General features: G+C 40.3%; 1 protein-coding gene across 1 annotated transcript in view; it reads right to left on the reverse strand.

Annotated features, from left to right (window-relative positions):
• The window catches only part of LOC139713725 (beta-galactosidase-1-like protein 2), a 52,579-nt gene that overhangs the window by 22,335 nt on the left and 4,094 nt on the right, over positions 1-26,150 (reverse strand). The window contains exons 3-7 of the mRNA XM_071625430.1: positions 7,471-7,566; positions 6,516-6,624; positions 3,731-3,823; positions 2,504-2,588; positions 1,224-1,288 (exon numbers count right to left, since the gene is read on the reverse strand). Coding sequence (XP_071481531.1) covers positions 1,224-1,288; positions 2,504-2,588; positions 3,731-3,823; positions 6,516-6,624; positions 7,471-7,566 — 448 coding nt within the window. The remainder of the gene's footprint in view (positions 1-1,223; positions 1,289-2,503; positions 2,589-3,730; positions 3,824-6,515; positions 6,625-7,470; positions 7,567-26,150) is intronic.

Below are 26,150 nucleotides of genomic sequence, written 5' to 3' on the forward strand. Positions count from 1 at the left end.
GCAGCCATTTTGAAAAAAAAAAGGCTACCATGGCCGTTGAGGGCGCAATTTCCGATGACCTAATATCTAGATTCATTTTGAATGAAATTAACATTTATGGGAAAAATTTTAGTAACTTTTCCCTTCTGAAATTTGCAAGATCATCGAAGAAGTGGCACATTAGACAGCCATTTTGAAAAATGGCTGTCATGGACGTTGAGGGCGTAATTCACAATGACCAAATATTTGGATTCATTTTGAATGTAATTTCCCACTTGTTTGCAAAATCTTACTGGCTTTCCCTTCTGAAGTTAGCAAACATTTTGAAGAAATGGCATTTATGGCGGCCATTTTGAAAAATGGCTGCCATTGCCGTTGAGGGCACTATTTCCGATGGCCCGATATCTAGATTTATTTTGAATGTAATTTCCCATTTGTAACCAAAATCTTATTGACTTTTCTCTCCTAAAATTAGTAAATTTTACGAAAACATGGCATTTATGGCAGCCATTTTGAAAAATGGCTGCCACGGACGTTGAGGGTGCTATTTACGATGGCCCAATATCTAAATTTGATCTGAACGTGATTGTCAACCTGTGTACGAAATTTGGTGCTTTTATCACAAAATGCACAATTTTTCGGCTATGCCGCTCCACTATAAGACAAACATTCAATATGAATTCCATGAGAATTGGAAGAACACTGATGAAGCAGTTTTGCCATGAAGCATTTTGCCCTATATTTTACCAATAACATGCCGTTACCATGGCAACGCACTTTTTGCCACTGCGGAAATATGTGTCTTGCACATTAACATATTCAGATGAACATCTGTACCTAATTTCATAAAAATTGATCAAAAACTGTGGGAGGAGTTCGCGACGCAAGATTTGTACCCATTTTTGCCCATAATATGCCGTTACCATGGCAACGTACTTTTGGGTACTGTCAAAAAATACGTCTTGCACATCTACAACCCAAGGCACACATCTGTGCCAAGTTTTATGGGAATCGGTTGAAAACTGAGGAAGTAGTTCGCGACGCAAGATTTGCAACGGACCGACCGCCCGACCGACCGCCCGACCGACCGCCCGACCGCCCGACCGTCCGCTGATTCCTATATACCCCCTTCAAACTTCGTTTGGCAGGGGTATAATTAGCTATTGTTATTGCTGATTCAAGTTTGGCATACATTTGTAGAACGTACTGTACATCCTTTTACACACTACTTATCTGGAACTAACCTGAAGGTCTATCAAGTTCTGGAAATGTTTGTCCACATTTTCCTGAAAGTTGGCTGTCATTAACACTAGAAACAAAAATACAACAAAAACAAAATTACAGGAAATGGAGGACAGCTGCATACAATACAGAAAACAATCTGAACTAAAAATAGCCATCATCAATTCCATCCCTCCTAGAGTGGCAGATTTTCACTGGGTGCCATTTATTTGCCAGTCTGAGAACAGATGTGGTTAGCTTGCAAAAAGTATCATTTTTAATATATTTTAATAATCACTATTAATATCAACATCATTATTGTTTGTAGTGTCATGTAATGTACAATGATATAAAGAAAATATAAAGATCATTCCACAAAGTTTGATTTTTTCTTTTTTTAAAGTACACATTCCCTCAACTTGCCAACACAAGTTAAGGGTAATATTGTTTCTCCAGCTTTCTAAAGAGGCAAGTCCAGCACTCTTTTATTTTACCAGATATATGGAAATATGTTGAAGTCTACTTTTTCTTTTTATATACACGTATCATGTGACATCACAAACTAAAGTCGTCTTCTCATCCAAGGACAGCAGCACAGAAACTTGATAAATTCATAACTTTTGAACGAATTGTACAATTTTCCTTAAACTTTCACTGATGCATTCTACTAATAATGCTAAATTCACTCAATCCAAACATCTATTTTTGTGAACTTGCCCTTTAAAGGTAGGGAATCCCATTTGCATGCCTTAAATGAAGAGTTGTATAAATACAGTGGTATGTTGAAGAGAGTATCATTTTAGAAACTCCCATAAAGTATCGAAAGTGGAAGGTAACATTTAGTACACTTTTTTGACCGTTAGATTTTGAATTGAATTTTTTTCGGGGCTCACCGTAAATTCCAGTACTTTACTAGGCTACCTTTGCAGACCCATGCACTGCATGTGTGTCCATCATGTATATTTTGTGAAGAAAGTTCATCAAAACTTACAAACATTTCTATATACATTCTTGCCACACACTCTATATGTTATTACATCAGCTCTTATACTTTTAGATTTGTGTTTATAGATAAAAAATACAGTTCAAGACTGCAACAAAAAGGCTTTGTGTGGCTGACACACAGAACTACTGAGTAGTTGAGTTTTGTGCATTATTCAAATTGTAGATAACTGTTGACTTCCAAATTTCTCAGCAATGGCCTAAACAAGTCCCCTGAGGTTCATATTTAATGTTTTGCTGCATTTTGGGAGGTCTGTAAAAGGTATCCCCTACCTTTAAGACTGTCCATATACTCACTCACCTCCTGGTAATCGGCCATTTTCCATATGAGTCCTGGTATTGTCAGAGGTTAGCAGAAGTTCTGTTATACCACGCATAGTAAGTCCCTGCATGAGACATAAAGACAAGGTTGTAATCATGACCTTTTCACCATTAACACATTTATTGCAACTGATTGACAAATTGCCCTACACTGACATAAGTAAGCGCAGAATTATTATTGTTGTTTTAGTAGTAGCCATAACAAAAAATCATGGGCATTCATACTCGGGTAAGGTTTTTTTTTTTCTTTTTTTTCTTTTAGACCTATGCCCTCCTGACCATTGGACATGTTCTGAATCCCTGACAATTTGAATTGCATGCTATAGGGCTTTATAATAATCAACACTGACTGTCGGGCGGAACCTCACTGGTCTAGTGGATAAGACACCTTTCCGGTGATCAGGAGGTTGTAGGTTTGAATCCTGTCCAAGTACGTATGCCCGTGATTTCTTTTGTCATGGCTACTTCTAAAACTAAAATGATCATATTTGTACATTATATGTCTCTGGAACAGGTTAATGATATACTGCATCTTACATTCATTTTATGAGCACACTGCTTGTAAAGTTGTGCTCTATAATCAAGACTGGATGCTGGAGACTGGAAGAGACGTAGTAGCAATCTGTGCTGACGTTTAATGATAAGATGCATCTGAGGAAGTAAAAAACAAACCCATAATAGCAGTATGCCTGCTTTCTTGAATTCCCGGGTTTTCAAATCACATCTCCGAGCTAAAGATATCAAATTGATAGGATTTTATATATTTAATAAACTGTGGAACAATTTACCTGAATGCTTGAAACAAACAGACTTGGTAGACAAATTTTAATCCATGTTAAAAACTTATTTGTTGATTGAGTAGTTCTATGACTATCACTCATGTCTTTAACCCGTTGAGGAAGGTTTGATTTTGCTACAACACGCATTTCCCATAGACGCTTGCCCGAGTATAGTCGGGACTCGTCCTCAACGGGTTAATAACGTCTCTGAAACTGTACCTTTTTCTTCTTTCTTTCTTTCTTTCTTCTTTCTTTTTTTCTTTCTTCTTCTTCCTCTTCTATTTTTTTTCCTGTTCCTTCTCAAGAAGAAGATGAAAATGTAAAAAGTTTATGCACAACGGATGACGGATGCCAGACGAAGAGCGATCGCAATGAAAAGGGCGTGGGATGACCATCATACTTTACGAGTTTCGCATCTCATAGCTCACCTCCTTGATGTTTTCCATGTATGCTGTCTCTTTGCCAAATGATCCATACTCATTCTCCACTTGAACAGCAATGATCGGCCCACCTCGGTTGTGCTACAGCCGAGCAAATACAGAACAATATGTAGCAAGTCTTATATTATTTACTTTACCAAGATTAACAAAAAGTACTGGCAAACTGTATCAAAAAGAAGTCATATAATGTACTGAAATTCAGGCATGACAAAAGTGACAGGTTAATTTAACCCTAACTTACCTGGGGGGGGGGGGCCATAATGGCCCCCCCCCTCGACAAATTCCGCGACCATTCCAGCGCGCAAAATTTTTTGACCGCGCCGCTCGCTGACTTTTTACTTTCAAGTCTCGCGCAACTTTTGAGACCGAATTTGTCGCGCCCGGGCATACCGTTCCGAAGCCACGCCCCTTCAAAAAATTTTCATCAACCCCAAAATTGCTCAAAAACGTGATTTTGTGTACAAAGTCAATACAAATTGTGTTTTTTCAATTAATTCATATAAAGATTCATATTTTTAATTTTAATGGCTGAAATCAATTTATTTCAGTATAATTATGCTTCAAAAAATGTGTATGACAAATTCTGTTGAAAAAACAACAAAAACAAAAGTTCGAAAAAACAAAGAAATACATAAAAAATTGATAAAACAATAAAAACATAAGAAATCAATTTTGATACTGAATTTTTTTTTACACACAAATGTTTGGAATGTCACTAGGAATATTTACACCACAAATCAGCATTCCATAAGCTTTCACAAGCCAATTACAGACGAAAAGGAGGTTTTTTGCATATATTTGCATAATTAATTGATTTAAAATAGACTAGAAATGTCGCTATGGCGACTGGTATGCCTCCGCCATAATGCAGTGTTCTCCTAATAGGTCTATAGTACATGTGGACAATGTGTGATTACATTTTCAAAAAATTGGCAAAATATCAAAATGACATGTTTGTCACAAATGTATTGAATGTTTACCTTCCTTGACCTATGTTTAATTGGATGAATAGGAGAGCATGTATTTGGGGATTTAAGAACTTTAACTTGACTTTGACCATTTCATAAGTTTATGCACTGAGTAATTTTCAAGGTATGGAGAAAAAGCTCACTTTCTGTATTGAACAGTAAATTGTTATCATTTTCATCTGGCCTTTGATTTATAATAGAATCACTGTCAGGCAGAACATACATACATTCAGCGTGCACTAAGTTTCAAGATAACTTGAGCAACTTCCGAGATATGGAGAAAGAAGTACACTTGTAAGTTCAGCACTTTCACTTGATCTTTGACCTTTTGACCTTTGACCTTCTTGGCAAAAAAAAAATCCCAGAGAATCTCTATTGGGTTATACATGCATACATCAAGTTAAAAAGAAAATAATTCTGCTGGCATTGCATAAATATAAGGAAAATAGTAAAATTTTGAAGTATTTTCCTTGACCTTTGACCCCTGACCTTTGACCCCATGAACCCTAAATTCCCTAGATAACCACTGCCAGTCAGTAGATGCATATGTACTATGTTCCATGAAGATACCTTGAACAATTTCCAAGATACAGAGAAAAAAGTGAAATTTTAACATTTTACGTGACCTTTTGACCTTTGACCTTTTGACCTCATGACCCCAAACTTTCACCAGAGAATCTTAATTGGGGAATACATGTATACAGTAAGTTTCAAGAAAATATTTTGAGGTATTGCATAGATACGGGGAAAATAGTAAAATTTTAAGCATTTGACCTTGAGCATGTGCACCCAAAAGTTGATAGGCACAACTTCACCCCCTAATACACATACATGCCAAGTTTCATTAGGATACCTCAAAAGGTTTTGGTAGTTACCCTGTCCACAAAATTCATTACGGACGGACGGACGGACGGACGGACGGACAACCCGAAAACATAATGCCTCCGGCACCACTTCGTGGCGGAGGCATAAAAATGCAAATTTTTTGAAAATTTAACTTAGCAGTCTTGTAGATTACATCCGGCTTTATATTCATGCAAAATTTTGCGGCGATCGCGCGATCAACGGCCGAGATCTGAAGGGGGGGCCCATAATGGCCCCCCCCCCCCCCCCCCCAGGAATTCAAGCTCGCTAAATAGCCCAGGTAAGTTAGGGTTAAATGATTTGAGTTTCAAAACTTTTAATAGAGAAGCAATGCCAGTCGAAATCAAATGTACAAAAGTAACTTTTTAGATCAATGTGACAACTATTGTTTAACTGGACAATAGTACCAAACACAATCACATCCTTCTTTCCATGACTATGTAGAATAATTCCAGATTACCACCTGGTATATCATATGCTAGCATAGTATTGTGATATGAATGCAATCATGATACTCTGACATTTTCTAGGAAGTACTATTACATTTTGTATGTCCTGAATACTGCTTGTATGATTGTGCAATGTACAACGACAGCATAATTGAACTTTTCTCCAACAAAAGGGAAGATCATTTCATCATAGAAATGCCCACAAAATCACATTTCCCCCTCTATTGAAGTATACCAATCAAAGAAGAAAATATACCCAGGTCTCTACAAGTGACACTGCAGTATGATAAACACAGCATCTGTAGTCACAATTTTCACATCGTTTGCACAGTTGTAACTTCATTTCCTATTAAATTTAACAGGAGTTTGAATTTGCCTGTCCTCCTTCAAGTAATTCTCTCAATCAAGGGAAGTGTTCTTGAACTCTCCAGCGAACTGCAATCTTGACTGATCAATTTCTGTGATAAAATCCTCGCTGTTGAATCTTTTTACCTGCAAAGGAACAATCCTGGGGATGAGTTCATCAAAGTACTTGGAGACTGCCTCGGTGAAGAGAGGGTAGGTTGTCCGCACCTTCATCTCATTGTCAGACAAAAGCCAGCTATGAAACCATGAACCACAATCAAAGCAGAGGTGAAGAAAAACGATGAGCACATATGCATACAATCCAGACAGGAAGTGTTCTACTAGATCCTACTCACAGCACTGAACAAGGCAGCACAATATCATGTAATCATCTACGATTAATTTGTCACACCTTACATCAGCCCCCCATAATGTTTTCCCCTTGTTTCATTTATTCATTTAAAAAAAAGGAATATTGGTACTTCGCATGAAATGTACATTACAAAGTTCAATTTTAAGCAACTTTGCTAAAACTCCACATCACACCCTGAAAAGAGCTTCTTTAAAATCAAGGACTTCATTAGAATCATGTTTGTAGGGCTTCTTTAAAATCAAGAGTTTCATTAAAATCATGTTTCTCTCTTTTTAATGAGATGAGTGAAACAACAGAAAAGTGTTGCCTTTCTTTTGCCATGTGTTTTAAAATCTCTCAAATTGTAATTAGGGGTGCTGCTACAATGAAATTCAGTACATGTTTATTCCCTCCCCCTTTCTCTCTTGCAAGTTGAGTCTTCAGAACTGTTTTACAGCAATGACTGCAATGAAAGTTACATAAAAATCTTCATTCTTTTTCACATTAGGACTAACTCTCAAACAACAACAGCAACATGTTGCCTTCCTCTTTACCTCCCCCTCTTTATTTCTTTCTGTCTTTCTAATATCTAGTCTTTTTTATCTGTTGTAAGGGGTGTTACAACAATGAAGCTCATTTTCCTTCACTCTAGATTTCTTCCCTTCTCACATGTCTTATCTTAAAAAGCTGCTGTGTACAAGAATGACCACACATCCGTTACTATCAGGTTTATGACCTTGACTACTGTACCTGGGTAGACCACCAAAGTCCCACTCAGCACAGATGTATGGTCCTGGCCTAAATATGACATGAAGTCCAACTTTCTGGGCTACTTTCAGGAACTCTCTGTGTGGATGAAAACAGGAATCAATAACAGATTTTTAAAAAAATCAATCCAAAAATTCAATTCAAATTCAAAAAGGATCTACTGCTACATGTACATGTACCCACCAAATTGAGCTTTCCAATATCTCCCCTCTCTCTCTCTCTCTCAAAAAAAAAAAAAAAAAAAAATATATATATATATATAATAGATTACAGTCCAACACAACACACATACAAACCAACACTTAGTTACAGTGTGCAAACCTGCTGGAAGTATCAAACAAGGAAAAGTAGAAATTACGCGGTGTTTGTATGTCCCCGCCGGAAGTAGCATTTTGTAACAAAATGTGCAATATAGGTAAAAAATCAAGGTCAAAGGTCAAAGAAGTCAAAGGTCAAAATTCTGTGTAGAAGTTTTGAAGCCCTCACCTAGTGCCATCACATAAAGCAAATGGAATCGAAATTGGGTTAGAAATGGCGGAGTAGCATTTTGTAGCCAATGTACAATATAGGTCAAAAATCAAGGTCAAAGGTCAAAGAAGACAAAGGTCAAAATTCTGTGTAGAAGTTTTGAAGCCCTCACCTAGTGCTATCACATAAAGCAAACGGAATCGAAATCGGGTTAGAAATGGCGAAAAAGTAGCATTTTGTAGCAAAATGTATAGGTCAAAAATCAAGGTCAAAGGTCAAAGAAGTCAAAGGTCAAAATTCTGTGTAGAAGTTTTGAAGCCCTCACCTAGTGCCATCACATAAAGCAAACGGAATCGAAATCGGGTTAGAAATGGCGAAGGAGTAGCATTTTGTAGCAAAATGTACAATATAGGTCAAAGGTCAAGGTCAAAGGTCACAACTGAAATTCTGTGTTGAAGTTTTAAAGCTCCCATGTAGTGCTATCATATAAAGCAAACAGAATCAAAATTGGCTCATAAATAACAGAGAAGTAGCAAATTGAACATTTTGATCACACACGGACGCACACACGGACGGACGGACGCACAGACACACACACGTACGGAGCCCGTTTCATAGTCCCCTGCTCGAACTCGTTCGGCGGGGACAAATTATCAAAATACCTCCTCTACAACAAGCACACATACAGTATCATTGATAACTTAAAGGGGATGGCTAGTACAATTTGTACCTGATCAGTGGGTATCAGTAGGAATGCTGGGGGATGATTGTTCTAATCCTTGTGGATTCATTTAAGAGTACATTACATCTAGGCCTATTGTTGTGTGAAAATTATTTGCTTCAGAATGGTCTCATATTCAAGTAATGTGCAGTTCAATGTTTCCAGGTTAGCATGCCTGTACAATGTCGGGGCAATCGTTAACAGCCTGTTAACGATCACCCGTCACTGTACAGGCATGCTAACCTGGAAACATTAAACTGCACATTACTTGAATATAAGACCATTCTGAAGCAAAAAATTTCCACACAACAATTTATTGATGTATAATGTACTCCTAAATGAATCCCACAAGAATTGGAACAATCATCCCCCAGCATTTCCACTGATTCCCACTGATCAGTTACTAGCCATCCCCTTTATTTCTTTGGGAGAAATTAAAAAAAAAAAGTTTTGAGAAATCCTCACATACAACCCTAGTACAGCTGTAACTTCAGTTCTTTTCATGTTCATATAGATAAGGGCACCACAAATTGCATGACATGTACATATTGGACTATGACTTCCAGGCTAAAACTTACATACTGAGATGTCAAAGTCTATATCTTTGACATGCTAAAAATAATCCTTCAACTCCCACCTTTGTACTTTTAAGCACAAATTATCAATGCCTACTTTGAAGGTTATTTTGTTCTATTGTTGCCAATAATGTTGCTATGATATCACTGCATACTTGGCATTCATCAGTTTTTCTCCTGTATGCTAAATTCTAGGATGCCATTCAGGGTGGGGGTTGCCAATGTTTAATACAAAGTTATGATTATAGAGAAGGAAGCGAGTTACTACCATCACACAAACTGCATTACATGGACAGACTGTTTGAGCTGAAAAGGGCATTGAAAACATATTGTGTGTTATACGGACGTATTAAAGAGAGACTACAATCAAGTCTGTTATGTTTGACAAAATATCCTTGCAGGCACGAGACAAGGTGTTGGCATTCATTTCCTTCTGTATTTTGATAACTAAATCTCACAACACATTTTGACACTATACCTGGATGCAATGTATGGATTGGAAAACCAAGATTTGCACTAGCCAAGTGCAGTTCTGCACAACAGCAAAACTCATTCATTAAAAAAAACCAAGCAAACAAATAAACAAACAAATATGGGCTAAGTCCATGTCAGAACTTCAAGCCATTTTTTTCCTAGCAAATTTGCACAATGAATATGATGTACATTGAAATGGTTGGGAGATACTACATGGATCGGCATATTTCTCTTCACAAAAAAAAAAATAATAATTAAAGTACTTCTGATTAGTGAGAGATCAGTTTTCCAAAAAAAAAAAAATTTATAGTTGGAACCACACAAATACAAATTTCAAGGTCTTAATATTCTTCATGATGGCTATACTCAAGACAGGAGAAAGGCATTAATGAGTGGTGATTGTGATATTTGCTAAAACTTACAGAGTTGTAGAGCTATATATTTATTCTACCTCCTGCAGCAATACTTGAATACAAACCACGTATGGGTGTAGAACCAAACACAACCGCACACATACACTGTACTGTACAAGCTGAAATTTTCGCGGTGGTTTTGTTTTCGCGAATTTCGCGAATCGCCTTTGAACCGCGAAAATAACAACACGCGAAAATAACAGCGCGCGAATAAGTAAGTTCAGTTGGACCCTCGCAATCGCGAAATTAACAACACACGAAAATGTCCTCCAAGTAGCAATTCGCGAAAATATCTGTACGCCAAAATTTCAGCTCATACAGTACACACGTATGCATACACAGAGGCAAATACATTGTATGTCCTTACTCAATATGTGAAAATTGCAGAGCTGTTAATATCAACTAATTTCCAAACTACAGTGTATCCATCTCTGTTTGCGGATTTTACCCAAAATATGCAATTCACCATTCACTCGAAATACAAGAGATTCCTTGGGGCACACAGCAGCAGATTACAATCTATTTTCCTTTCATTCTTTCTCCTCACAGAAAGCAATGACTACACCAAAAAGACAAACAATAGATTAAAATCAATGTCAGACTGAAATATGAAAGCATTTGGTGTCATGCATAGAGAACTTTGTGTGTGTGCATGTGTGTGTGTGTGTGTGAGTGTGTGTGTAAATGGCAAGAGTTTAATATAGGCCTCTTTATCTGTGAGAGCTGTGTCCCTTTCGGGTGTATGATGTGACTAACTAGTGTGCATCTAATTTCACTGTACCAATGCAGCAACACAAGAAGCCACTTTTTATGGACATTACTGAATTCTCCACGTTACCAGCACGACCTGAAATATTTCAGAGATCCCAATTTTGCCACGTGTTCTTCCCTAGGTTGTGCTGCTGGTGGTGGTGGTGGTGGGGGGGGGGGGGGGGGCAATGTGTATGCAAATACAATTTTACAAAGTGTGTATTATGTACATTTAGAGCTCAAAGCTCACAGCAAGGCTGGCTCCAATACAAATGTTTGACCTCTGCAGCAGCTGTCTTGACTTCCATCCAAAAGCTTTAATCAAACTTTCCCCGAAAGGCAAATAAATCTTAAAGGTCCATGCAATACAGTTTTAATTGTACATAATCACAGAATAAGAAACAACAACAAAATACACATTTTTCGGTAGACCAAGAGTAATGAAGATAAATCAAACCAAACCATGAAACAGTTTACACACAGACCCTTACTATGTATGCCTTAATTTTCTGAAGGCTATGTGCAAGTCTGTTCTAGCACCCTTCAATGCAGATTATGATTAATATGTCAGGGTCAGAACTCATCAATTCTTTAGACTATAAAATGAAAAGAGTATTCATTGTCAAATTTTGGCACTTCACTGCTCATTATTTGAAGTAGCTCTCAAAATCACAGAACAAACAATCTACAAAATGCTTGTTAAATCATAACGTAAATGAAACACTACCATAAACAAAAGTGCTTCTAGAGACAAGGCATTTCTCACAAGATAGAAGAATCATTTAAAAGAATGTCCGATTTGGAAGATGTACTTCTGAATTGGATTTCAATAAAGGTCCCAAAGTAACAACTTCTGATTTTAAAAGTTCTTTTTTTATTTTTCATCTGATTCCAAATACAAGCTTCCATGAATTTTATGATGTTCATTGTCAGTATCATGCATAATCATGTCTCCTTTTATTTCACCGGTCAATATCTCATCATTTGTAGAAATATAATGCAGAATAAACAGAGCTGTAATACCGGTAGTCAGCTTTCAAAGCAATGTGTCCTCTTCCTATTCTGGCAGCGTACTGTAAAAACCAGAAATGTCTGCATGCATTTTGATTTTGCAAATGTTGTGACAGCCTAGATTCACAAATTAAAATGCATGCAAAAGTTCTTCCACATTATACACTACAGGTATGTGCATTGAATGCCAGTGGCAATTCACGAAAATTTCATGCCACAAAAATATCTTGATTTGCAATGCCTTGGCTACGTGGTTTGTACAGTGAGTGTAAGAAAATTACAAATAGAAACTAGAAATGTCGCTATGGCGACTGGTATGCCTCCGCCATAATGCATGATTCTCCTAATAGGTCTAGATAGTACATGTGGACAATGTGTGATTACATTTTCACAAAACTGGCAAAATATTGAAATGACAAGTTTGTCACAAATGTGTTGAATGTTCACCTTCCTTGACCTTGGTTTAATTGGATGAATAGGAGAGCATGTATTTGGGGATTTAAGGACTTTAACTTGACTTTGACCCATTCATACATTTATGCATTGAGTAATTTTCATGGTACCAGTATGGAGAAAAAGTGCAATTTCTGTACTGAATAGTAAATTGTTACCATGTTCATCTGGCCTTTCACCCTAAAATTCATAAGATAATCACTTTCAGGTAGAACATGCATAAATATGCAGTACGTTTCAAGATAAATTGAGCCACTTCCGAGATATGGAGGAAAAAGTTACAAATGATAGTTCAGCACTTTCACTTGATCTTTGACCTTTTGACCTTTGAGGCAAAAAAAAAGAAAAAAAAAAACTCTCCAGAGAATTTCTATTAGGTTACACATGCATACACCAAGTGTAAAAAAAAAAAAATAATAATCCTGCTGGCATTGCATGAACATGAGGGAAATAGTAAAATTTTGAAGTGTTGCACTTGACCTTTGACCCCTGACCTTTTACCCCATGAACCCTACATTCTCTAGATAATCACTGCCAGTCAGTACATGTATATACTATGTTCCATGAAGATACCTTGAACAATTTTCCAATTTACAGAGAAAAAAAAAGAAGTTTTAATACTTTTACTCGACCTTTTGACCTTTGACCTTAGACCTCATGACCCAAACTTTCACCAGAGAATCTAAATTGGGTAATACATGTATGCACTAAGTTTCAAGAAAATATCTTCAGGCATCGCATAGATATGGTGGAAATAGTGAAACTTTATGTATTTGACCTTGACCTTTTGACCTTTGACCTTGAGCACGTGCACCCAAAAGTTGATAGGCACAACTTCACCCCCTAATACACATACATGCCAAGTTTCATTAGGATACCTCAACAGCTTTTGATAGTTACCTTGTCCACAAAATTCATTACGGACGGACGGAAAGACGGACGGACGGACGGACGGAAGGACGGACGGACGGAAGGACGGACGGACGGACGGACGGACGGACGGACGGACAACCCGAAAACATAAAGCCTCCGGCACCACTTCGTGGCGGAGGCATAAAAACTGTAGGCACACTGGGACTGCCAGAAAATGGAGTGGAAAAGAGATTGATCACTTCTATCTCACCCCCTCCCCCCCCCCCCCCAATCAAAGCTACACGTATCTCAGATTGCTATAGGTGTTACACCTCTCTCCCTCTCTCTCCAAAATTATGTCAGTATAGTGGGGCTGATGAAGTCAATACAGCAGAAACTATTATCACTATTATAAGCAAATACAAGTGCTGGTACTATAAAGAATTTGAGCACTGAATTAACAAGAGACCCGGGGGGTCTCGCGCTCACCTGAGTATCACAAGTTCACCTTCCATGCATTCTAGCATACGGACTCTTATCTGAGAACATTTGAAGCTTGTGGTGGGGAGTAACTTTGAGAGCTGGGGGCATAGTGTCCATTTGTAATGTATAATATATTCCATCACACTGCTCAATCACTTCTGATTCTAGAGAAAATAAAGATTCCTTACTGGAGGGTGTGGGTTGTTGGACCCCCTGGGGGCCCCCAGGTGGGGTGTGGTGCCCATTTGATGGAATTAGGATTCTATCCCCCTAGGGATGCTACCTGCCAAGTTTGGTGGAAATTCATCATAATGGCATTTTCAAGAAAAAGATGAAAATGTACAATTTGGGCCCCACTAGGACCCCTCCTCACCCCCTCCCCTGGGTCCCAAGGGGGGCACCCCTGATTCTGCCATGAACAAACTTGAAACTGCAGTCATCAATGTACTACATTGTAACTATTAACTTTATTAGCTCTATCACTTCTGGTTCTAGAGAAGATTTTTTAAGATTCCTCTTTTTTTTTTTTTTTTTTTTTTTTTTGGGGGGGGGGGGGGGGTTTCGGCCCCTCTGGGGGCCCCCAGGTGGGGCATCGGAGCCCATTTGAACAAATTGAGATCCTATCCCCCTTGGGATGCTACCTGCCAAGCTTGGTGAAAATTGGTTATGGGGTTCTCAAGAAGAAGATGAAAATGTAAAAAGTTGTAACGCACAATGCACACCGGACGCCGGATGAACAGCGATCGCAATAGCTCACTTGAGCCTTCGGCTCAGGTGAGCTAAAAAGGCATGTACATTTTGCCCACTAGTATAGCATCATAGCATATGATAATACAAGTAGGCTGCTGTACCTATTCCCCATAGGCTACTGTGCATAGCTTTAAATCTAAGTGGCTATGCAATAAATACAATGTAAATCATATTTTGTCTCGTCTGTTGCACTTATAACATTTGTTGAGTGGACGAACACTTGCTAGCTATTAAGGAGCTCTTGCTACAAGCACACAAACTCATTGCTATAATACGAAGTCCCTAACTATTTAGTACACAGGGGTCTTCTTTAACGTTTAGCAACTAACTGCCTTGTAGATAGTGATTATGAAAAGGAAAGACTGTATGGCTTTATTTCAAGAAAAACCAGAAAAATAGGACCAAAATTCCCTTGTATTCATTCATTGCCAGGAATATAACAGGACTAGTCATGTATAACATTATTGATAAGAGGAATGTATAATACATCATTACAGGTGTATCTGATGGTATTGAATTAATCAGATACTAGTACTTGACACTATCAAATCAAGCTGAATTATAAAAAATGATAATAATAATAAATAATAATAATAATAAATTGACAGCTCTTCATTTGATTATCATAACACAAGTAAACAATCACACAATATCTGGCAAGATGGCTACTAGTATTTCTGGCTGCACTAATATTCTTGTTATTAAACATTGTGAACTATTCACAATATCAGACATTGAAAAAAAAAAGAATTATATTATATTGGATGGCTATGAATGGGATACCAGGAAATATTGGCCCTAATGAGTGCAATATTCCCTGGTATTCCATAAATTAATGTCATCCAATATAATTACTATCATCTATAATCATTATGTAGAAAGCATTTATAAACTGCACTCGTCTTATTGAAGTTGACTCAGTCCTGAAAAGGGAGTAGCCCCTACCTACACAATACTGTAGCGAATTTTGGCCTTACGGGGTTGATTGTAGGCTCGTTTTCACAAAAATATATCGTGATCTTGCACATTACCATCACACCCTCACTCTGCACTCCGCACATCACTAACCATAAACACCCATCACAAACATCGCACAGCAGACAATCAGCGACAGTGCTTACAACTACAAAGTTGACATCAAAGACTGAGTCATGGAGAATAACATACCGTTACTGTGTGTTTATTAAGCAGAGCCTGTGCAGTCGTCCTCCGAGAAGGCGGTATTACAAGCAAAGATACAAGCAATGTGTGCGATAGCAAGCCAAGCCACCAGAAAGTTTGGAAAACATATCTCCCAAACAGCTCTATCTACACCCCAGGGCAGAGCCCTTCTCCCTACAGCTCTGTGGCTATCTACTTTCACTATCTACTACTCTAACTCTAACTCTCCAACTATCTATCTCACTCTTCCCTCTCCGAGCAGGGTCCTTTTATACCTCTTGCACTTAGACCTTTGTACCCGCTGCGTGTGTCCCTTGACATCGTCTATACCCCGTACACACTTTCGTGTGCACACACACTGCACACCCTGGGTTGGTCCATTATCTTGAAAGGGGTGTCTCTATACCAATTTTGTCACATTACCCCCAACCAAGTTTGAAACGTCCCTGTTTCAAAGAAATACAAAAATTATTAAAGACAAAATTGAGAACGTTATACGCAACAAAACGGAAGAAAACAAAAGGCTATTTACGTCTCCTTTCTTCCGCACTTCTTATCTGTAAAATGATCAGTACAAGTCATATAATATATACCATTTTCAAAATTGACGAGTATAATGGCAAGTACTCCGAGGCTAAGAAATGTCTTTGGCAAGAGCTTCCAAATTTATATCACCAAGAGTTACACTTAAATATAAAACACCTAATAATACAGAAGCATAACGGTTTTGAAGAACAAAATCCAGTGTTGTGCAACGTATAACTTGTACGTGTAATAGACTATAAAGCATATATTCTAACATGCACATACACAAACATTATCCATTTCTATATTTCTATAGAAAGGTACTGACATGCAAATCAATACGAAGGGCAATTTCCTTCATCTCGTTCCTCTTCGAATACAATTCCTGTTACATTATACGTACGCTTGATTACATGAAAAAGAGGTAATAAGCAAAAGTAGGTATAACTACTCATGTTACTTATTAAACAACACAATGACAACAGAAACTCGAACTCATCTATTTACATAATGAAGACAGCAATTATGAACATCTGAGGTAACATGTCTCTTAACCTTAATACTGTCGCGGTTACAAAGTTGAATGTTTAGTAAACCTTTACGGCAAGTAGCATCTGTTATTGCATTTTTTTTCGATTGTCGTAACAACCAAAGGCAAGTTCGAGTTCACAGATTACCTAAATGAAAGTATTGCAACTTCAGTTTGTTATTAAAATAGGCATAATGCTGTACTTTCCTTGCAAAGATATAACACAAGCGGTCTATCAATCTTACAGCGAAAAAATACAATTAAATCATCATAAAGCTGCAAATGAACTTTGGTCAAAGAATTTTGTGTACTGTACAATGGCATGAATTGAATACCATGGTTTGAATCACACACGGTGTCAGTAAGGTGAATTGCCTGCGTTTACTGTCGAGGAATGCGTCCCAACAGCATAACAACTTAATCTTCAAAATGCTAGAATACAGTATAATATCATATTTGTTCTCTTTCACGGAAAACAACATCAAGGTTCAAAGCGAAATAACACATAAATTGAATCATATCAAAACAAGCAATATGCAGAAGTATACATTAACATACTTCATTCATTAATCTCAAATTTGTACAAAATAAGTGACAATGTCTATTTCCTTGTCACTATAGCCTACTTTGGCCAAAATCATTCATATAATACCTATCATACTTGGACAATCGTACCAATATATTGATGTAGCATATACGCATGAATACAACTTTATTTGTTTCTTCTTCTTTTTTTTCTTCATGATCGTATGTAATGATAGTGAAACAAAAGCACTCTTGATTATAAATTTACCTACCTCATCAAGCATTGTTTGTGCTTATCTTCCTTGAAATATTAAGAAATGTATTACCAACTGATTGCTGACCTTATCATTATATGCAACCAAGAAAACAACAAAATATTCCCTTAATCTTTCATTCCATAATTGCATGGGACTGACTTATTCCAGTCGGCTGGAACATATACTGGATATGTATGAGTTGTTTCAAATCGCTTAATACAAATATTGCCAGAAAAATACTCGATTGTTTTGTGTTCGACAATGGATACTAATATTTTATTCTCACATGCATTTTCATCGGTTTTCCCGTTGTCATGGCGATCATCTAGTTCTGGCGAGGAATCTGTACCCGGTATTTGGTTGCTGGTTGAGTCGTCGACGGTAGGCTTGGGTAGGGCTGGTGGTGGGGAGCCATCCTCGTCGGAAGAGCTGCCTGGGTCTGGTTCCACACTACTTAATTCGTGAAGCATCATTGCTAGGGGTTTTCCCGTCAGTGGTGGCGACGTCGAAATGGGGGAGCAGTCCACAGAGATTGATACCGGGCTGCTCTGTTTCTCACTTGGCAATCTGATGGTGGTTGGTCGTGGCGTCCGCCGTGGTGATTGGGGGGACCTGCTCCTGCCTCGACTGTGGAGATCTTCATGCACATGGTGGATGTGCCTCCTGAGATTACTGGACTTAGTTGATGAATAATTACATTGACGGCAGTCATAGCCACCCTTATTGTGGTGGCATTGCCGCAAATGACGATACAAATCCTCCCTGTTCCGGCACACTTTATCGCATTTGCGACAGGTAATCACCCTCCCGATGTGGCGGCGATCATTATAGTCAGCCATCTGACAGGGATAAACAAATAGTAATTCCTTCCAGTCACTAGCAAGTCACTGCAAAGGCTTTAACCTACTATTTTACAAAATCTATTTGCGCATAGCTCACATTACTGGTCTACGTTCGTATCAAAATATTCCGGCCTTCTTCTGAGGCGTTTTGGATAGCGACGATTTTCATCAACATTGCCATTGTTCGGTTGGGAAGGAGTGTGAGAGGGAATGTCGACTGTATTTGATTGCAACTGTTCTGGAATCTCATTGACCTCCGGAATCTCAGTGGCAGTGTCCAGCTCATGTTGGGGTGATGACGCTGACCTGTCTTCGTCTCTTTCAGTGGCGGATTGAGGCCTTTCCCAAGTCCATGCAGTCAGTTTCTCACCTTCATATGGTTTGAGTCGGTCGCTGTGAACCACTGTAGGTTTTGCTCGTGGGGAGGATTGTATACGAAAAACTACATCAGATAACTGAGTAATTATCAGAAACGGACCTTTCCAGCGCAGTTGTAGCTTAGGTGAAACACCTTTTCTTTTGGAAGGATCGTACAGCCAAACAAATTCACCCTCCTTCAGTCCAGGGGAGTTGGTTCTTCGGTCATAGTTTCTTTTCTGACGCACTGCACTTTTGCCCGTGCATGCTTCTGCACGGTCATGAGCTCTCCTCATTCGTCTGCGCAGTGCAGCTGCATAATCCTCTGGTTCCTCTTCATCCTCATCTCCCACTGTGATGGTGGTGAGGTCGATGGGAAGTCTTGCTTCCCTTCCCAACATCATCATGTTGGGGCTCTCACCGGTTGTTTCATGAGGCCTAGAACGGTACGCAGATGTTGCGAAAGGCAGTTGCACATCCCACGTTCTCTGAGAGTAGTCCTGCTCAATTGAGATGGCTAGCATGTTGACCAGAGTGCGATTAAAGCGTTCAATCATGCCATCAGATTTGGGGTTATACGCCGTTGTGCGGGTTTTCTTTACCCCAAGGAGTTGGCACACTTCCTTGAATAACTGCGATTCAAAGTTTGAACCTTTGTCCGAATGGATCTCAAGTGGAATCCCAAAACGGCAGACAAATTCCTCTACCAACTTCTTGGCAACCGTTTCTGCCCTAGCATCTGGTAGAGCGTAAGCTTCTACCCATTTAGTGTGGTAATCACCCACAACAAGGATCCACTGATTCCCTGCCTCTGTCTTTGGCAATGGTCCCATCAGATCAAGTGCAATTCTCTCCATAGGCGCACCCACCCTACTCTGTTGCAGGGGCGCTCGGCGTTGCTTCGTAGGGGATTTCCTTCTTGCGCACAAATTGCACATTCTAATGAACGAGCGTACATCAGCAGCCATACCGCTCCAGTAAAATCTACTCTTCAAATTTGCCAGCGTTTTCCTCTGCCCGAGGTGTGCACCCAACGGGCCGTTATGCACATCCCTAATAGCATCCATCCGGAGCTTCTCTGGCATAACAAGTTTCCTCTTGATGGTTCTCCCGTCGTCTGATTCCCATCGACGACATAGTACCCCATCTTTAACTTCTAGCTGGCTCCACTGGGCCCAGTATGTTTTCACTGCTGCTGATTTCTGTGCAATCTCTCCCCACTCTGGCCTGGCCTGGTCCTTTTCTTTCAGTTCTATTATCCAGTGCATGGAATCATCAGCAAGCTGAGCTTCTCGCAAGTTGGCTGTGCTCATAGACGGTTGAGTAGCGATACCTCTGACACTTGATCCTGCCTGCTCCTGCAAGGGAGTTGCAAGTTGAGTGTTCAGGATTCCAATATCGTCTTCCTCTTCCTGTCTTCCACACTGCTTACATCTCATGCGAGACAATCCATCCGCATTGGAGTGGTTCCTGCCTGGTCTGTGTTCGATGTGAATGTCATACTCGGCGATCTGTTCAATCCATCTAGCCAATTGCCCTTCTGGGTTACGAAAGTGAAGGAGCCATTTGAGAGAGGCATGGTCAGTCCGTACCTTCACCTTCCTACCATACAGATACTGTCTGAATTGTTTCAGACCAGTTATGAGGGCTAACAGCTCCTGTCTGGTTACGCAGTAGTTCCGTTCAGCTTTATTGAGCTTCCTGCTGAAATACGCTATGACTTTTTCCTGCCCATCCTGTACTTGGGACAACACAGCTCCAAGCGCCTCTGAGCTAGCATCTGTATCTAGCACGAAATCATCCTCTGGGGTGGGGAAAGTCAATATCGGCGCACTCTGCAGTCGTCGCTTCAAATCCTGAAACGAACTCTCACAAGCTTCATTCCATTCGAACCTGGCTGACTTTGCTGTAAGTTTGTGCAGGGGGGCTGCCACTTCTGCAAATCCCTTAACAAAACGTCGATAGTACGAAGCCAGTCCTATGAAACTCCTCACTTCCTTTTTGCACTGTGGTCGAGGCCAGTCAACTATGGCTTGTACCTTTGCAGGGTCTGTTGAAACTCCATCGGCTGATACCACGTGACCTAAATATGTCACTGACTTGCAAAACAAATGACACTTGCTGGGCTTTAGTTTCAAATGGGCACCTCTCAGCCTTGAGAATGTCACATTCAGACGCTGAATCTCCTCTTCTACAGTTCGGCCATACACAATGACATCATCCAAGTAGATTAGAAGTATCTCCCATTGGAGTCCTTTCATCACTTTCTCCATGAGGCGCTCGAACGTAGCTGGAGCATTGGTGAGCCCGAACGGCATCACTTTCCATTTATACAATCCATTTCGTACAATGAATGATGTCTTGTCTTGTGCATCGGGGTCTAGCGCTACCTGCCAGTACCCTGAAGATAGGTCAAGTGTAGAGAACCACTTGGCAGAGCCTAACGCATCCAAGGTTTCGTCTATTCGGGGTATAGGATAGGCGTCTTTGATCGTCACTTCGTTCAAATCGCGGTAGTCGACACACAACCTTTTTGATCCATCCTTCTTCTTTACTAGTACGATGTTCGCTGCCCAAGGACTCTCTGATGGCTCAATCACGCCACGGTCTAACAGGTCTTGCACTTGCCTGTCTATTTCCTGCTGGTTGCACAGCGGGAACCTCCTTGTTTTCTGTTTCACTGGCTTTGCGTCCCCCGTTTTGATACTGTGTTGCACAATGTCCGTGCAACCGATGTCCTGACTGTTCTTTGAGAACACGTCTGCATTCTCCACAAGACACATTTTCACTTGCTGATGGTATTGTGGATCTAAATTTTCGATACTTCGCTCATAGAGGTCCTGTACATGGGGAGGAAGTTCATTAGAGTCACAGCCTTGGGTTTGCATATGTTCCACATCCGCAGATGTTATCATTCCAACTGTAAGTCCTTCTTGGACTTCACACGTTGAATCCCCAGGATTGAAAACTCTTACCGGAATTACATCTTTCCCTGCATCCACCAGGGTCCTGCCAATTATCACTCCCTTCGATGCGACTTCTCCACCATTCTCTAATGGTTCAATAACAGCCGTTCCTGCCATACTCAAACCCTTATCAATTATCCGTCCAGGGACAATGGCCTCATGCCCTGCAGGGATGGTTGTGGTGCTTGCCACTTTGACTCGTGCAACAAAGGTTTCGCCTCTCTGCGTGGTGCATTGTATCTCTTCGCCGTGTATTTGAAGGATGCGTCGATTGAAGTCCAAGATACCTTGAGATGGAAGGAGGAAATCCATCCCCAGGATTCCTTCGCTCTTAATGTCTGCAAATAACACTTTAACTGATTGAATTGTTGTTCCGATTCTGATATCTACCCATGCAGAACCCAAAACATGTAGTGCACTCCCATCCACTTGCTGGATTCTTCCCATGAATGGAAGAAGCTCTGGCTGGCATTTCTTGTCCATTTGATGGTAAATGCAGGCACTTATGATAGTGTCTGTAGAACCGGTATCAATCAAGAACCTGCATTTTGTTGACCTTATTGTTCCACTGACATACAATCCCTGCTTTGCACCAGACACTATGTTCGGGATAATGTTACTTGGATCTTTGTTTATTGGTTGCGTTCCATTGTTGGGTTTGTTTTCTGCTGGCCCTGTGGGTTTTCGAGCCTGCCATCGGGTCTCCCGGCGGGCTGTTCTCCGTTTCCCTGTGCCTTGTCTTTTCTTTTCTTATGAGGACAGTAGCGAATGAGATGCCCTATCTCTCCACACTTAAAGCATCTCCTCCCTTCTCTCCACTGGAGGTTATCCGAATTTCCGTTAGTTGAAGGGGAGGGTGGCTGATTGGTTCCTGCCCTCTTCTGTGGGGCGTTCAAGTTCACATTGGCAAACAATCCCATTATTTGATCTTGCATGCGATTCATTCGCTGCATCATCATCTCCTCCAATTGCTGAAAGCGTACATCTTCCTCATTTCCCAGGCCTCGGGTATATCTTCCAGACCTGAGACGCTCGTTCCTCCTTTGCATTTCAATCCTTTCAAAATTCTCAGTTTCAAGCGCTGCTTGGATGGCTTCATCTAAATTAGATGGTCGCGCTCTGTGGATTCCTTCGCGGATTGTTTGACTCTCCACCGCGTCAATATAATGGTTTCTCTCCAACCTCTCTCGTGAGTTTGCTGGAAGTTCTGGGTATGCTTTTATGGCAAGTTCATGTATTGCCTGTCCCAGTTCTTGCAAGGTTTCTCTTGCGCCTTGCCTACGATGCCTTAGTTCGGCTAAGAAATTCTCGGCTTGCTGACCTGTGCCAAATCTGCGACCCAGTATTCGCAGCAGCTCATGGTATGAACATCTCACTCTACTGTCCACACCACTAACACATCGGAGAGCCTCGCCCTGCAAACTTGCCATCAAAAATGAGGCTGCCTCGAAGTCATTCCATCCATTCACTTCCTTGCACGCTTCGAAGTGATGTTGGTAATCCATCCATGCCGCTTTTCCATTGTACCTATCTGGTACCAAGAGAGGTCGCTGTGGTTTAACATGTCCTTGCATGCCATATGGAGCTGCATGTGACATCATGGTCGACATTGGGTGCGGATTGAATTCAGGCAGCATTGATTTGTTCAGGTCCAATTGCGCTGCGTGCAAATCTTGGGGAGTCGATGAAATAGGGAACAACTGCTGTTGCTGTGGTGCAAAAGTAACATTCCTACCCATTGGAACTGTCGACGCATTTGAATCAAGTCCAACAGTTTCTCTTTGAGCATTGGGAGTACCAGGTACATTGAATCTAACCTCAGAGTCCGTGTCATGACACTGAACCTGTGTCAACGTGTCAGGCCTTCGTGGACTTCCCACGGTTCCTCCTGAACACTCTGGGTTCATTTCAGCACCACCTTTCCTTCCCAACTCTTCCTGAGCTTGCACTTTCTGCCACTCCAGCAGTTCTTTTTCAAGTCGACACTGACTGATCTTTTCTTTTAGTTCAGCCAATTCCCTCTCAAGCTCCTCCATATGCCCCGTTTTCTTGTCCATTTTTGTTTCAATTCATATGAACTTTACAACATGTATAGCTTTGAAACACATCAAGCAAGTAAATTATTGGCTATCACACAGTGTCCACTTTTACCGACTTACATTGATAAATGCATTTTGGCATCCATCCAATAATCGAAACATAAATCAACACTTCCAAATTCATTGGTGTCCATTAGGGGATTTAGCGCACCACACTTTGCACACTACCCACTAGATCACAAGCTGTCAATAATTTGATCCTGTAAACAACCAAAGTTGAAAATCAAGCTTGCACAATAAGCTAGCAAATCGAGCTCATAATTCCAGCTCCATATTTCAGCTCACAAATCGAGCTGACAAAGTGAGCTCACAAATTGAGCTCGCAAGTCGAACTCCTTGATCAAGCTCACAAATCGAGCTCACAAATTGAGCCTGTCAAAACGAGCAGACAAATTGAGCTTGCATATTGAGCTTTGTCATCCAGCTCACAATTTGAGCTGCAAAATGAGCTCACAATTTGAGCTGCGAAATGAGCTCACAATTTGAGCTGTGAAATGAGCTCACCATTTGAGCTGCGAAGTGAGCTCACAATTTGAGCTGCGAAATGAGCTCACTATTTGAGCTGCTAAATGAGCTCACCATTTGAGCTAATCAATCCAGCTCACAAATAATCACTGTTGCACTTCGAGCTATTCAAACGAGCTAATAGCTCACCAACTGAGCTCTGACGTTGGGGTAGCTCACTCTACACATCGCTTGTGATATTGCATCAATTAGAGCCATCTATAGGCATCTTTCAGAGCACTTTGCTTCACTTCTGAGCACTTCCAATTCCATATCATATCCTTGTCGCAATGAGCTGAGGTACATTTCAAGCATATCAGTAATGTATAAAGATCCCACCGCTGCCACCATTTGTAGCGAATTTTGGCCTTACGGGGTTGATTGTAGGCTCGTTTTCACAAAAATATATCGTGATCTTGCACATTACCATCACACCCTCACTCTGCACTCCGCACATCACTAACCATAAACACCCATCACAAACATCGCACAGCAGACAATCAGCGACAGTGCTTACAACTACAAAGTTGACATCAAAGACTGAGTCATGGAGAATAACATACCGTTACTGTGTGTTTATTAAGCAGAGCCTGTGCAGTCGTCCTCCGAGAAGGCGGTATTACAAGCAAAGATACAAGCAATGTGTGCGATAGCAAGCCAAGCCACCAGAAAGTTTGGAAAACATATCTCCCAAACAGCTCTATCTACACCCCAGGGCAGAGCCCTTCTCCCTACAGCTCTGTGGCTATCTACTTTCACTATCTACTACTCTAACTCTAACTCTCCAACTATCTATCTCACTCTTCCCTCTCCGAGCAGGGTCCTTTTATACCTCTTGCACTTAGACCTTTGTACCCGCTGCGTGTGTCCCTTGACATCGTCTATACCCCGTACACACTTTCGTGTGCACACACACTGCACACCCTGGGTTGGTCCATTATCTTGAAAGGGGTGTCTCTATACCAATTTTGTCACAATACGTATGAAGCAACTACTAGTATCAAGATGTTTGTGTGTGTGTGAATTGTAACAAGATTTTGCACACTAGACTTAGCAAGCGTCCACGCACTCAGCAAGCGCTCGTGCAACAGACAAGACAAAATAAGGTGCATTACTGAACCATTGTAATAATGGTAGCCTATGGAAAATTAATGTATTGGCCCCTGCATTTCGTTCAATACACTCTCATATTGCATGGTAAAACTTGAGTGGAAAACAATACGCATTTTTACTGCACCGCTAAAACGTCCTATTGGGACCTATAGATGGATGACAAGAAATATTGCACGTTGTAACAAAAATTGGACATCAAAAGAACTGCACTGTAGTAATTTAACTTGAAATCTACAATTCTACATGGATACATGGAGGTTTGCATTGTACCAAGCTAGAACAAAATCTTCATTGTATGATTTGCTAAATAGCATTCCAGCAATAAATATACCTGACCAACAGGAAGCAAACCCATCATGTACGAAGCTCAACTAAATTTTAGTGTTACACAGCAGGTGGCATATTGACTTTGAATTATGATAATACTGCCATCTGGCATTGAGCATTGTCACGCTTGAATCAATGTTATATTGACACACAGCTGTGGACTGTTGGCAACAACAGACTTGGTCTGAGACTAAAACAACAACCCCATCCCCCATCCCCCCCCCCTCACCCCTGTCTGTCCTTACAACTACAATTGTGTACTGTACTGAGTACCTTTTCCTTAACTTCTACTAGATAGGTCTCACTTTCCTGCTGCTACTTACACGTGTAGATGCTGTAGAATGTCTAGTGCGTATACATACAGCCAACAAAACCATTATAATGAATACATTTAAATGCACTGTTTAGCATTCACTTTGCATTGCTATAGACACAATCAGTCCCTTTCATTTGTTCGCAGCCAGACACACATCAATAGAGAAGTCGTATACGTATTTGCAGTTTGAA

Source organism: Diadema antillarum, unplaced genomic scaffold, assembly GCF_040938485.1.
Source record: "Diadema antillarum isolate AM-2024a unplaced genomic scaffold, OU_Dant_1.0 seq00002039_RagTag, whole genome shotgun sequence".
Lineage (NCBI taxonomy): Eukaryota > Metazoa > Echinodermata > Echinoidea > Diadematoida > Diadematidae > Diadema > Diadema antillarum.